Genomic DNA, 11,939 nt, shown 5'->3' on the forward strand with positions numbered 1-11,939 from the left:
GGCTGGTTTTTATTCAAGGTGTATATATCCAAGGTCATCCAAGGTTATGATGCAAGTCTCAGCTTTGATTTAATAGTTTCTCATTAAGAATTATGAAGAGCTGTATGTCCCTCAAAGTGTGACTTTTAATTTTCTAAATTTCATCAATTAAAATTGTCCCACATGGATCCGTTGGCCAAATTACTTTTCAGCTAGGTTAGGCTACTCGACAACGACTGGCAGAGTTCGATTAAGCTGAACCGTGGAGCACCGGTCTATGGCCCGTGACGTGAACGGACAAAAGCTGTGAGGGAAGAGCCCTTCTCAAATCGAACAGTATTTTGCGCCGCTCGGTCATGTTGTCAACAAGGCAGCATCGTCGTTCAGAAACATACAACAAATCTCTTTGTATATGTTCGAAATATATGTTCGAATTAAAGCGTATTTAACATCAGCAATCCCTTTTGCATGAAAAACAGAGAATCCTGCTCATTAATCCACGTGCTTAAGCGCTTAACCTACGTCACTTTTGTTTTGAGACGACTTCGCCATGGCTCACGCCTGGTAGGCAGCCGGGTTACAAAACGAATGCAAATACTTTTCACCCGGTGTAATCTCCTTTCACCGGGGCAAAACGGACCAGATAATCGAATGCTCTCAGTGATACGCGGCTGAAAATAGTGGGCGGGACTGTGTCTACCTTAGACTAACCAATGAAATAAGAGCTAGATTTGCCAAGCCCTCTGTACGCTGCCTTCACATGACAGTTTTGTCCGTCGGCAAGGGTCTTTTCAATGGCAACTCCAAAGAAAGTCTGCATTATTGGCTCTGGCAATTGGTAAGAAAATGTATCTATTTTGAAGACTTTGTGTGTGGGTGTACTGCAGCTAGCTAACATAGCTTGGCTTGACTGACCGGCTAATTCTAGCCGCATTTTCAAACAGGTCGCTCGAGCGGTAACTTATGCTAGAACGGATCACCGATGGTCGGGGGCCCCCTGCACTATCTGTGCGTTACGGCGTGGCCAAACTGGTTCTGCATGTTTAATTTTGGTCAATTGTCACCAGATGCGTTCATGACACACAGGTTAAAATACCAAAGCCAACTATATTAATTTGACGACCGGTCGAAACACACATGAAACATTCATGGGCATTGTATTTAGCTTTCTGTTGCTAGCTAATTTGTCCTGGAACTGGAGATAAACATTGGGTTGTTGTGTTACTTGCCAGAAGATTCAGACCCTACCATTAAGCTTGTTTACACTGAGCTGCACTGAAGTCAGAACGCACAACACACCACCACAACTTATTGTGAAATAGACACACGATTTTTTCAAAATTCGTGACAGGCACATGGAAAAGTCCACTTTTTGTTTGTACATGATTTATCACAATGCATTTCGTGTGTACACACTTTTCTTTCTTCATAATTGAGGGCCTTATTACTGATGAATGTTTTTATTTATTTTTTATGACCATGTTCTTTCTGCTTGTAATTTTAATTTATATTGATGTGTGTATTTTCTGTCATTTATGTAATTCAAGGCTCATCTGTAAATGAGACCTTGGTCTCTGTATGAATCCCTGATAAAAAATAAATAACACTTGTGTACATTACACGAATTCCAATTTTGTTGTGGTTAACTTTAGCTAGGCCAGCTAGGTGGCTAATGTTAGCTAGGCTAGGGGTTAGGGCTAGCTAAGTAGTTAAAGGGTTAGGGGAAGGGTTTGCTAACATGCTAAGTAGTTGCAAAGTAGCTTAAAAGTAGTAGTTAATTAGTGAAAATGCTGAAGTTATCCATAATGAGATTCAAATACACAACCTTTGGGTTGCTAGACGTTAGCGGTATATGCTCACCGACTGGAGTGTGGACCTCGTTCATTGTTCAATTACCCACGTGGGTTAGTATGCTTGTAAAAATCAATGAGTCGATGGGAGAGGTGGGACTGCGGTGTCCAAGTTCTATTTTAGCACCTGGCTATGCAGACAGCTGTGGACGTGCGCAAGCAGGGTGGATGAAATTATTTAATAACATGCATGTGTACATTTTTTATTTATTTACACTTGTGCACACAACGCAGCTGGTTTAGTTAGCATGTTAGAGGTTGAAAATGAGTATGATGGGTCTAATCTTTCATGCCCAGGAAGCTGTGATTCAAACTCCCATTAGACAGCTATGCAAGCTTTATGCCAAAATATGTTCCTTACTCACCAAATTGCTTTATTTTATTTAACTAGGCAAGTCAGAACTAATTCTTACTTACGATGATGGCCTAGGAACAGTGGATTAACTGCCTTGTTCAGGGGCAGAACAACAGATTTTTACCTTGTCAGCTCGGGGATTCGATCTAGCAACCTTTCGGTTACTGGCCCAACACTCCAACCACTAGGCTACCTGCCGTTTAGCAACTATCTTCCTTTACTCCAGCTAAGGCCGATATGTACGTCCCAAAAAAAAGTATAAATTAATCTACAAGCAACCGAGGGGGAAAAAAACATTTGTTTTTATATTGGGTTTTCTCTCCTCAATAGCTATTGTCATGCCATGACAATGAACATGTTATATTCTGATTCAGGGGAGGATGGAGAACAATCAGCACCTTTTTTGTGTGAATTATTATAAAACAATAAACAATAAAACAAAAGGTTGCTTGTTCTCCATCCTCCCCTGATTCAGAATATCCAATTTTCATTGTCATGGCATGCTTGGTGAATGCAATTGACGAGAGAGAACCGACTATCCAATATGAAACAAATTTTTACCTCTGTGTCAAACCAAGCCATACCTACCTTCTCTCTAAAAAGTCAGGTAAATAATACTTTCCTGTTGATATTTTGCCTCAAATTTCGAGCAGCTGACAAACAAACCGCACAGACAACCGGTAGAGTAAGTTTACATATTGTATTCCACATTCTGAATTGTAAGAAACATTTACACTAGTTTGCAGGTATTAGTTTCAGAATGTATATACATTTACATTTAAGTCATTTAGCAGACGCTCTTATCCAGAGCGACTTACAAATTACCAGTTAATTGTCTATTACAGCCTGATTTATCAGACTAGGACATTTTCTTTAAAACTGCAACATTTTCTCTCAGCCTCATGACAAAATGTGTTGAAATGCAGGAAGTTAGCCGTTTTCCCCAAAAATATAGATTTGAGGGGGGGGGGGGGTTTCAGGTGAAGTTTGCAACATTTGTAGTCTTTCATGTATCACCACAGGTATTAATCCAGTTATGAGATGAATAGTGCTGTTACATTGTTGTATTATGTAATGTTAGCCATAATTGGCCACTGCATGCAAACAAACTTTAGCTGGGTGACCATCGATCCAATTGCCCTTAACCATAAAATAGAGCAACTACCATTTGCCTATTTAATAGGATAAATAAGGGTCAATCTGGCAAATTGTACATTTACAATAAGATTAAGTTGTTTGGGCTCCTTTCCGTCAAGTATTTTTGGCACTTGCATTCTTCAGTCTAGGATGCAATTGTTCTTGTAGAAAACCACAGAGTGAATATAATCATTTACATTGCAATTTCTCTACTACACAGGGGCTCTGCCATTGCCAAGATAGTAGGCGCCAATGTTGCTCACAACTCCAAGTTTGACAACACTGTGACCATGTGGGTGTTTGAGGAGATGGTGGACGGTCGCAAACTGACAGAGATCATCAACACTGACCATGAGAATGTCAAGTACCTGCCTGGACACAAGCTACCCCCCAATGTGGTGAGGAGCACATCACATGCTGCTATGTGTTGTAATCCTGCTCAGGAATGTGATTTTAAATTTTAAAAAATACATTCTATAATCCATTATTCACATAATTGAAATTGACCTACCCCGAAACCAATACCCTTCTTGCCTGTTTTAATTGTTACCCTCCTCACATCTTTGCCTAATGCTATGTGACAGTTTGTTCTGTCACAACTAAACCGGCTGAGTAATAAACTGCTGTGGGGAATGCTGTCAGCTGCCTTCTGCTGGACTATCTGTGTAAAGGTTCAGCCCTGGCTCAGTTATGTGTTGCAGCTGTCCTTGCAGCACTCACTACAATCCACAGTACACCCCATAGCAATTTCCGAGAGGAGATCTCCACGGATTAGAATGAAACTGAGAAGGCTGTTTATTGACTACAGCTCAGCGTTCAACACCATAGTGCCCTCAAAGCTCATCACTAAGCTAAGAACCCTGGGACTAAACAACTCCCTCTGCAACTGGATCCTGAACTTCCTGACGGGTGGTAAGGGTAGGCAACAACACGTCTGCCACACTGATCCTCAACACTGGGGCCCCTCAGGGGTGTGTACTTAGTCCCCTCCTGTACTCCCTGTTCACCCACGACTGCGTGGCCAAACACGACTCCAACACCATCATTAAGTTTGCTGACGACGACAGTGATAGGCCTGATCTCCGACAACAATGAGACAGCCTATAGGGAGGAGGTCAGAGACCTGGCAGTGTGGTGCCAGGACAACAACCTCTACTTCAATATGAGAAAGGAGCTGATCGTGGACTACAGGAAAAGGCGGACCAAACAGGCCCCCATTAACATCGACAGGGCTGTAGTGGAGCGGGTCGAGAGTTTCAAGTTCCTTGGTGTCCACATCACTAACAAACTATCATGGTCCAAACACACCAAACAGTCGTGAAGAGGGCACGACATCACCTTTTCCCCCTCAGGAGACTAAAAAGATTTGACATGGGTCCCCAGATCCTCAAAAAGTTCTACAGCTGCACCATCGAGAGCATCCTGACCGGTTGCATCAACCGCCTGGTATGGCAACTGCTTGGCATCTGACCGTAAGGCGCTACAGAGGGAAGTGCGTGCGGCCCAGTACATCACTGGGGCCAAGCTTCCTGCCATCCAGAACCAATATAATAGGTGACGTCAGAGGCAACCCCAAAAGTTGTCAGAAACTCCTGTCACCCAAGCCATAAGACTGCTGAACAATTAATCAAATGGCCACTGGACTATTTACATTGACCCCCCCCCCACCCCTCCATTTGTTTTGTACACTGCTGCTACTTGCTGTTTATCTATGCATAGTCACTTCACCCCTGCCTACATGTACAAATGACCTTGACTAACCTGTACCCCGGCACATTTACTCGGTATCGATACCCCCTGTATATAGCCTTGTTATTGTTATTTTGTGTTACTTTTTATGTATTTTTTTACTTTAGTTTATTTGGTATATATTTTCTTAACTCTTGAACTGCACTGTTGGTTAACGGCTTGTAAGTAAGCATTTCACGGTAAGGTCTACACTTGTTGTATTCAGCGCATGTGACAAATAAAGTTTTGATTTGATTTGAACCCCTGGCTTGCACTCAACAGATTTGGTAGGACGAGTCATGCTGACTTGACTGATTTAGCACAGATCAAGCAGTCACTTACATTATGTTACACAATTATAAAATAACAGTTTTTAATGAGATTCTTGATACCTTTGATGTACTGTAGCTTTTTGGACTGTGGCACCCACTAGTTAGAATCAATAACACATTAATTTGACAATGTACAACCTAACAAAGATCCTTGCAGGATCAAAACGTTGTTTGTGAATAAAGGTGCATGATGGAGCTTATGAGTGAAAGCTCTTTCTTTTTCTATTTACAATGTGCAAGGACTACATGAGAGAAGCAGACCAAGACCAGTGCCCCTGACTATCCCCCCTCCTGTTTCTCCCCCAGTTGGCAGTTCCTGAGCTGGTGGATGCTGCCAAGGAAGCAGACATCCTAGTGTTTGTGATCCCCCACCAGTTCATTGGCAGAGTGTGTGACACCATGAAGGGGAAGATAAAGATTAATGCACTAGGAATGTCACTCATCAAGGTTTGGCTAACACCCATGCTCTCTTCAGCAGACCTATAACAGTAGCCCAGTAGGTAGAGCATGGCATCATAGAGTTTTGATTCCCGGGACCACCCATATGTTAAAAAAAAAAATATGTATGCACGCATGACACTAAGTCGCTTTGGTTAAAGGTGTCTGCTAAATAGCATACATTGTTTTCAGAATGTATTCACACCCCTTGACTTTTTCCACATTGTGTTACAGCCTGAATTTAATGTGCATTAAATTGAGATTCTTTTTGGGGGGGGGACACTGGTCTACACACAATACCCCATAATGTTCTGGAGTAAAAATGTGCTTAACAAGTCACATAAGGTGAAATAATAGTGTTGTTTTTGAATGACTACCTTATCTTTGTACCCTACACATACAATTATCTGGAAGGTTCTGCAAACACAGAATTACAAACACAGATTCAACCACAAAGACCAGGGAGGTTTTCCAATGCCTCGCAAAGAAGGGCACCTATTGGTAGATGGGTAAAAAAAAAAAATATTAAGCAGATGTTGAGCATGGCGAAGTTATGAATTACACGTTGGCTGGTGTATCGAAACACCCAGTCACTACAAAGACAGACATCCTAACTCTGTTGCCAGAGAGGAAAGTAACCACTCAGGGGTTTCGCTGAGTCCAATGGTGACTTTAAAACAGAGTTGAATGGCTGTGATAGGAGAACTGAGGATGGATCAACAACATTGTAGTTACTCCACAATACTAACCTAATTGACAGAGTGAAAATAAGGAAGCTTGTACAGAATAGAAAGTTTCCAAAACATGCATCCTGTTTGCAACACGGCACTAAACTAATACTGCAAAAAATGTGGCAAAAGCAATTTACTTTTGGTCCTGAATAAGATGTTTGGGCCAAATCCAATCCAACACATTACTGAGTACCAATCTCCATATTGGTGGTGGCTGCATCATGTTATGGGTATGCTTTTAATCGTTCAGGACTGGGGAGTTTTTCAGGATAAAAAAGAAATGTAATGGAGCTAAGCAAAGGCAAAATCCTAGAGGTAAACCTGGTTCAGTCTATTTTCCATCAGACACTCGGGAATGAATTTACCTTTCAGCAGGACAATAACCTTAAACACTAGGCCACATCTACCAAGAAGACAGTGAATGTTCCTGAGTGGCTGAGTTAGTTTTGACTTAAATCTACTTAATCTATGGCAAGACTTAAAAATGGTTGTCTAGCAACAATCAACAACAAACTCTTAGACTTACCCAGAAATATTCACAGCTGTAATTGCTGCCAAATGTTCTTCAAAGTATTGACTTGGGTGTGAATACTTAAGTAAATGAGATTTCATTTTCAATAAATTTGCCAAAATTTCTAAAAACAGGTTTTCACTTTGGCATTATGGGGTATTGTGTGTAGAACACATTTTGAATTCAGGCTGTAATACAACAACATATGGAATGTGTCAAGGGGTATGAATACATTCTGAAGACATTGTATATCGTTATGTAGGTCATAGCTCCACTGTAATATATAGTGGGGTCTGAAATTATTGACACCCTTGGCCCTGATAAAGATGAGCAATAATGACAGTATAAAATAACAAATTCAAATACTGAGCTGTATTGTCTGCCCAAAATAATTAGGAAACTATATTTTATAGTAATACAATTTTACAGAGAAAGAGATTTGGTTTTACGAGTAATACTTCCCCCCCCCCCCCCCCTCAAAGGTAGGGGTCAAAATGATTGACACCCCTAAAGATTCTTATTAAATAAAGTAGTCAAGTTTAGTATGTTGTCCCATATTCCTAGCACGTACAAACTTGTTAAATGTATTTGCAGTTCGTTTTGGTTTTGTTTCAGTTTATTTTGTGCCCAATATAAATGAATGGTAAATCATTTGTCATTTGGAGTCACTTTTATTATAAATAAGAATAGAATATGTTTCTAAACACTTCTACGTTAGTATGGATCCTACCATGATTACGGATAATCCTGAATGAATTGTGAATAATGAGTGAGAATGTTACAAAACGGTCAATGCATGCTAACCTCTGTTATTGGTAATGGTCAACAACAAAAAATACTTGTTTAACAAAATCTCTTTCTCTGAGCAATTGTATCAGTATAAAATCTTTTAAATTCCCAATTTTTTTCAGCATACAATATAGCTCAGTATTTTGAATTATTTATTTTATACAGTCATTATTGCTCATCATTATCAACGGTGTCAATCATTTCAAACCCCGCTGTACGTCTTTTGAATGGCTTTACTGTGTGTACTGTGTACTACGTGTTCTACTCCAGGGTGTGGATGAGGGTCCTGACGGACTGAAGCTCATCTCCGATGTGATCCAGGAGAAGTTGGGCATCGCCATGAGTGTGTTGATGGGGGCCAACATCGCCAACGAGGTCGCCGATGAGAAGTTTTGTGAGACCACTATCGGTTAGATTCCACATTGTAATGGGCTTGGGTTATCATTGTCTTACATACTTCTGAATGGTGTGCTGTCCAGTGTTTGTTTGTTTTTCTTCCCCTTTCTGAACATTTGGTTTGGGTAAATGTATACAGTGCAAACTGAAAAGTAAGGCATTCATTTCATTCTATTTTGTCAATATGTGTGGAGACATTTAGTAAAGGTATTCACTCTCAACATATTTCCAACCTCCAAACAGTGGTGAATGGAAAGAGACCTCTGTTACATAAAACACCCAAAGTGTAATGACGTTTTCCGATTGCCATTAGGCCAGAATTTATCTGTCCACTGCAGTTGGCGTGTGACTCTGCCTTTTCATAATGTCAGTGTTCTCGTTGAACCACATCACATTTTAGAGTGTAGGCTATACCACCCGTTTTCAAGTCCATTCGCTCGTTTCATGCCTCTGACATGCGGTAATGATCAAATGTGGTGTAATAGCCAACTTTGAGGGCCATTAGTGCATATTTTTTTTGCATGTGACCTTACCATGAAAACCCTGTGCCTTAGCCTGTAACTAGAGGCTGGTAATTAGGCCTTTAATTAGGGCCTGTACCTTGAGTTTTACTCGTTATGTCACATGGTAAGTGCTAGAGTTTTTCATTAAATATTTGAAAGGTAAATATATGTTAGGATTGAAAAGGGTTAACTATTTCTCTCCAATTATCCCTCTCCCAAGGATGTAAGGATAAAGAACATGGGGCTTTGCTGAAGGAACTCATGCAGACCAGTAACTTCCGGGTCACTGTAGTGGAGGAGTCCGATGTGGTTGAAATCTGTGGAGCACTGAAGGTGATCACTCAACCATTAAGGCTGTGTTTACATAGGCGGACCAATTCTGATTCCTTTTCCACTAATTGGTCTTTTGACCAATCAGAACAGCTCTTTTGCCAATAATTGGGCGAGGGATCAGAATTGGGCTGCCTGTGTTAACGCAGCCTTATAGATTCTCCCTAGCCTCGCTTTACTTAATGTCTAGTCATGTTGTCACGACATCTAAATCTCAACACTTTCCTCATTTCCAATTGTATACTTTCTACTTGCCCTTCATCTACTTCTTAGATGATGGGCAGACGCGAGAAAGTGTGCTTGTAAGAAAAAAGTCTGTCCTTATGTGTTGAAGCCATTAACCCCTGCCCTCCTCTCTGGGGCTGTCAGAACATTGTGGCGGTGGGGGCGGGCTTCTGTGACGGCCTGGGCTTCGGGGACAACACCAAGGCCGCTGTGATCCGACTGGGGCTGATGGAGATGATCGCCTTCGCACGCATCTTCTGCACCGCAGGGCCCGTCTCCTCGGCAACCTTCCTGGAGAGTTGTGGCGTCGCCGACCTCATCACGACCTGCTATGGCGGTCGCAACCGTAAAGTGGCCGAAGAATTTGCCAAGACAGGGAAGGTGAGACGGTGACTTAATTGGCTTTTAGATAGACAGGCCGACGTAAAAATGAAAAATGGTTTGAATTATAGCCTTTAGGATTGGAACAGGGTAAATACAGAAGATGAGAGCTTTAAAGGGATTTTTTTTTTAAATGTTGTCAGATGACCTCATTGATACCGTTTGTATGTCTCTGCATCCAGTATGAAGGAAGTTGGTGGTAGTTTCGTTAGCCAACGCAGAGAACTGAAATGGTATCCATGATTTCATCTGATAAAGTGCATAATTGCCAAAAATATGGCACTATCCCTTATCCCTAAGCTTTGAAAATAAAAAGGGGGCCAGAGGGGTGAAATTTAGTTCAAATGTGTTTTTGGGGTGAGAGTGGCCTTGACTTCAACAGCCATGTTTTTATTCTGCTCAGTCAATTGAAGAGTTGGAGAAAGAGATGCTGAATGGACAGAAGCTCCAGGGACCAGCAACAGCAGCTGAAGTCCATGTCATCCTAAAGAACAAAAATCTGCTTGACAAGTAGGTTGGCACAGAAATCAAACAGCTCTTTCACCCATTGGAGAAACTGATGTTACTTTGCATGTGGTGATTCCCTTACAAATAACCTCTGGCTCTGTTGAGTGAATCACCTCGGTTAAATGCAAATAATCGGATACATCTGAAATAGTAAAAACAATGCCGTTATTCTTAAAGGCCAAAGATAATGACTGTGACAACTCAACGATCCCTCTCGTCCCAGGTTCCCACTGTTCAACGCTGTGTACCAGATCTGCTACCAGGGCCATCCAGTCACAGAGTTTATCAAGTGTTTGCAGAACCACCCAGAGCACATGTAGGATAACAGACTGGCCAAGTGACTGGAGAAGCAGGATCAACACCACTTTCACTTTGTACCGGTTAGAAAATACGCACACTTGCATAGTCCACAACTCCGATGCAGACTCCAACGGACGACGTGAAGTAAGGTTAGCTTGCATTGGACTTGTGGTGTATGCTGCAGCTATTCTACTGTGTACTGTCTTTTGGGTTTTGTACGCACCTCCTATATTATAGAAGTGGTTTCCTGCTCTTGGTTTTCTACAGGAGTATGATGACCCAGCATGTATTTGTTGGCGACGAATCAGACGCCACTCTCCGTCCTCAGCTGTTGTTGGCACGTCCATTGTGATACCTCACTTCGTTATCGTTTGGCTTATTCATGTTAATTGTGGTTAGGCTAGGCTAGGCTATTTGTGTCCTCTTTTCACTTGTCTTATGTAATTCTGGTTCCCTCTGCATCCTTTGACGTTTGATTCTTGACTTGTATTGGTTGTTAGACTAGTTGCTCGATTCAATCCATGTTGCGGAAGTTCAGCTCTATAGCACGATTAGACTTTAAAGGCAATGTTCCTGCGCTCACGGAGACTACGTATGTCCGCTCAATCGTAAATGACCGTTAAATTTCAATCGCGCTATAGTGCTCAACTTCTGCAATACGGATTGAATCAAGCCCTAGATGTACATAGCAACGGTTAAAAGAAAATGCAAGTGCCTTACAACGCCACATTGCTGAAAAGTCTTGGCTGTTGCGCTTTGTGAAACCAAATACCTTTTACCTCTTATCGTCCTTCCATTTAGCCATTCGTAACCATGACGCTGCCTTTGAATTGCACTAACACGTGGCTTATGTTTGAAAAGGGTGTATTTAAAAAATTAAAAAATAAAAAGATTTGCCTTTTGAAATAAATGTTTTATTCCCGTGCCGTCAAAGTGCTGCCCTTTTCATTTTACTGCTTGTTCACCGCTCTAGAGGGCAGTTCTATTTCAGTTGATGTCAACTGGAATCTCAGCACTGTAGCTCGTGGTCAGAATAAATAGTTGCTATTTACATGGACAAGCACATGTCAGAGCCAGGGAACGGAGAATCGAAGAAAAATAGAAACTCTTTAGGTAAACAGCCAAGGCACTGTGAATAAAACAGGTCTACAGTTACTGGCTAGCTCCTGGCTGTGGGCTTTGCTGGAACTATCTTTTTTGAATTAAATCTACAACAATTGTAATACAAAGCTTTTTCTTTGTTGATCATATATTTATATACACACACACAGTGCCTTCGGAAAGTATTCAGAACCCTTTACTTTTTTCTACATTTTGTTAGGTTATTGTTTTACCTCAATGTACACACAATACCCCATAATGACAAAGGAAAAACATGTTTTGATTTTTTTGCTAATTTATAAAAAAAATAAAAACTGAGATTACATTTAGATAAGTATTCAGACCC

General features: G+C 41.2%; 1 protein-coding gene across 1 annotated transcript; it reads left to right on the top strand.

Annotated features, from left to right (window-relative positions):
* Positions 1 to 684: 684 nt before the first annotated feature.
* On the top strand, positions 685 to 11,402 carry LOC139557116 (glycerol-3-phosphate dehydrogenase [NAD(+)], cytoplasmic). Its single transcript, XM_071371495.1, has 8 exons — positions 685 to 817; positions 3,542 to 3,719; positions 5,688 to 5,828; positions 8,121 to 8,259; positions 8,970 to 9,082; positions 9,449 to 9,685; positions 10,089 to 10,195; positions 10,416 to 11,402. The coding sequence occupies exons 1-8, from the start codon at positions 774 to 776 to the stop codon at positions 10,510 to 10,512; spliced, it is 1,056 nt and encodes a 351-aa protein (XP_071227596.1). The 5' UTR covers positions 685 to 773; the 3' UTR covers positions 10,513 to 11,402.
* The last annotated feature ends 537 nt before the right edge of the window (positions 11,403 to 11,939 follow it).

The sequence above is a fragment of the Salvelinus alpinus genome, chromosome 28, assembly GCF_045679555.1.
Source record: "Salvelinus alpinus chromosome 28, SLU_Salpinus.1, whole genome shotgun sequence".
NCBI lineage: Eukaryota > Metazoa > Chordata > Actinopteri > Salmoniformes > Salmonidae > Salvelinus > Salvelinus alpinus.

Coding starts and splice junctions, on each gene's coding strand:
- LOC139557116 (XM_071371495.1), top strand. CDS start 774: ATGGCAACTCCAAAGAAAGTCTGCATTATTGGCTCTGGCAATTG. Junction 818..3,541: donor ATTATTGGCTCTGGCAATTG/GTAAGAAAATGT, acceptor TCTACTACACAG/GGGCTCTGCCATTGCCAAGA. Junction 10,196..10,415: donor AACAAAAATCTGCTTGACAA/GTAGGTTGGCAC, acceptor CTCTCGTCCCAG/GTTCCCACTGTTCAACGCTG.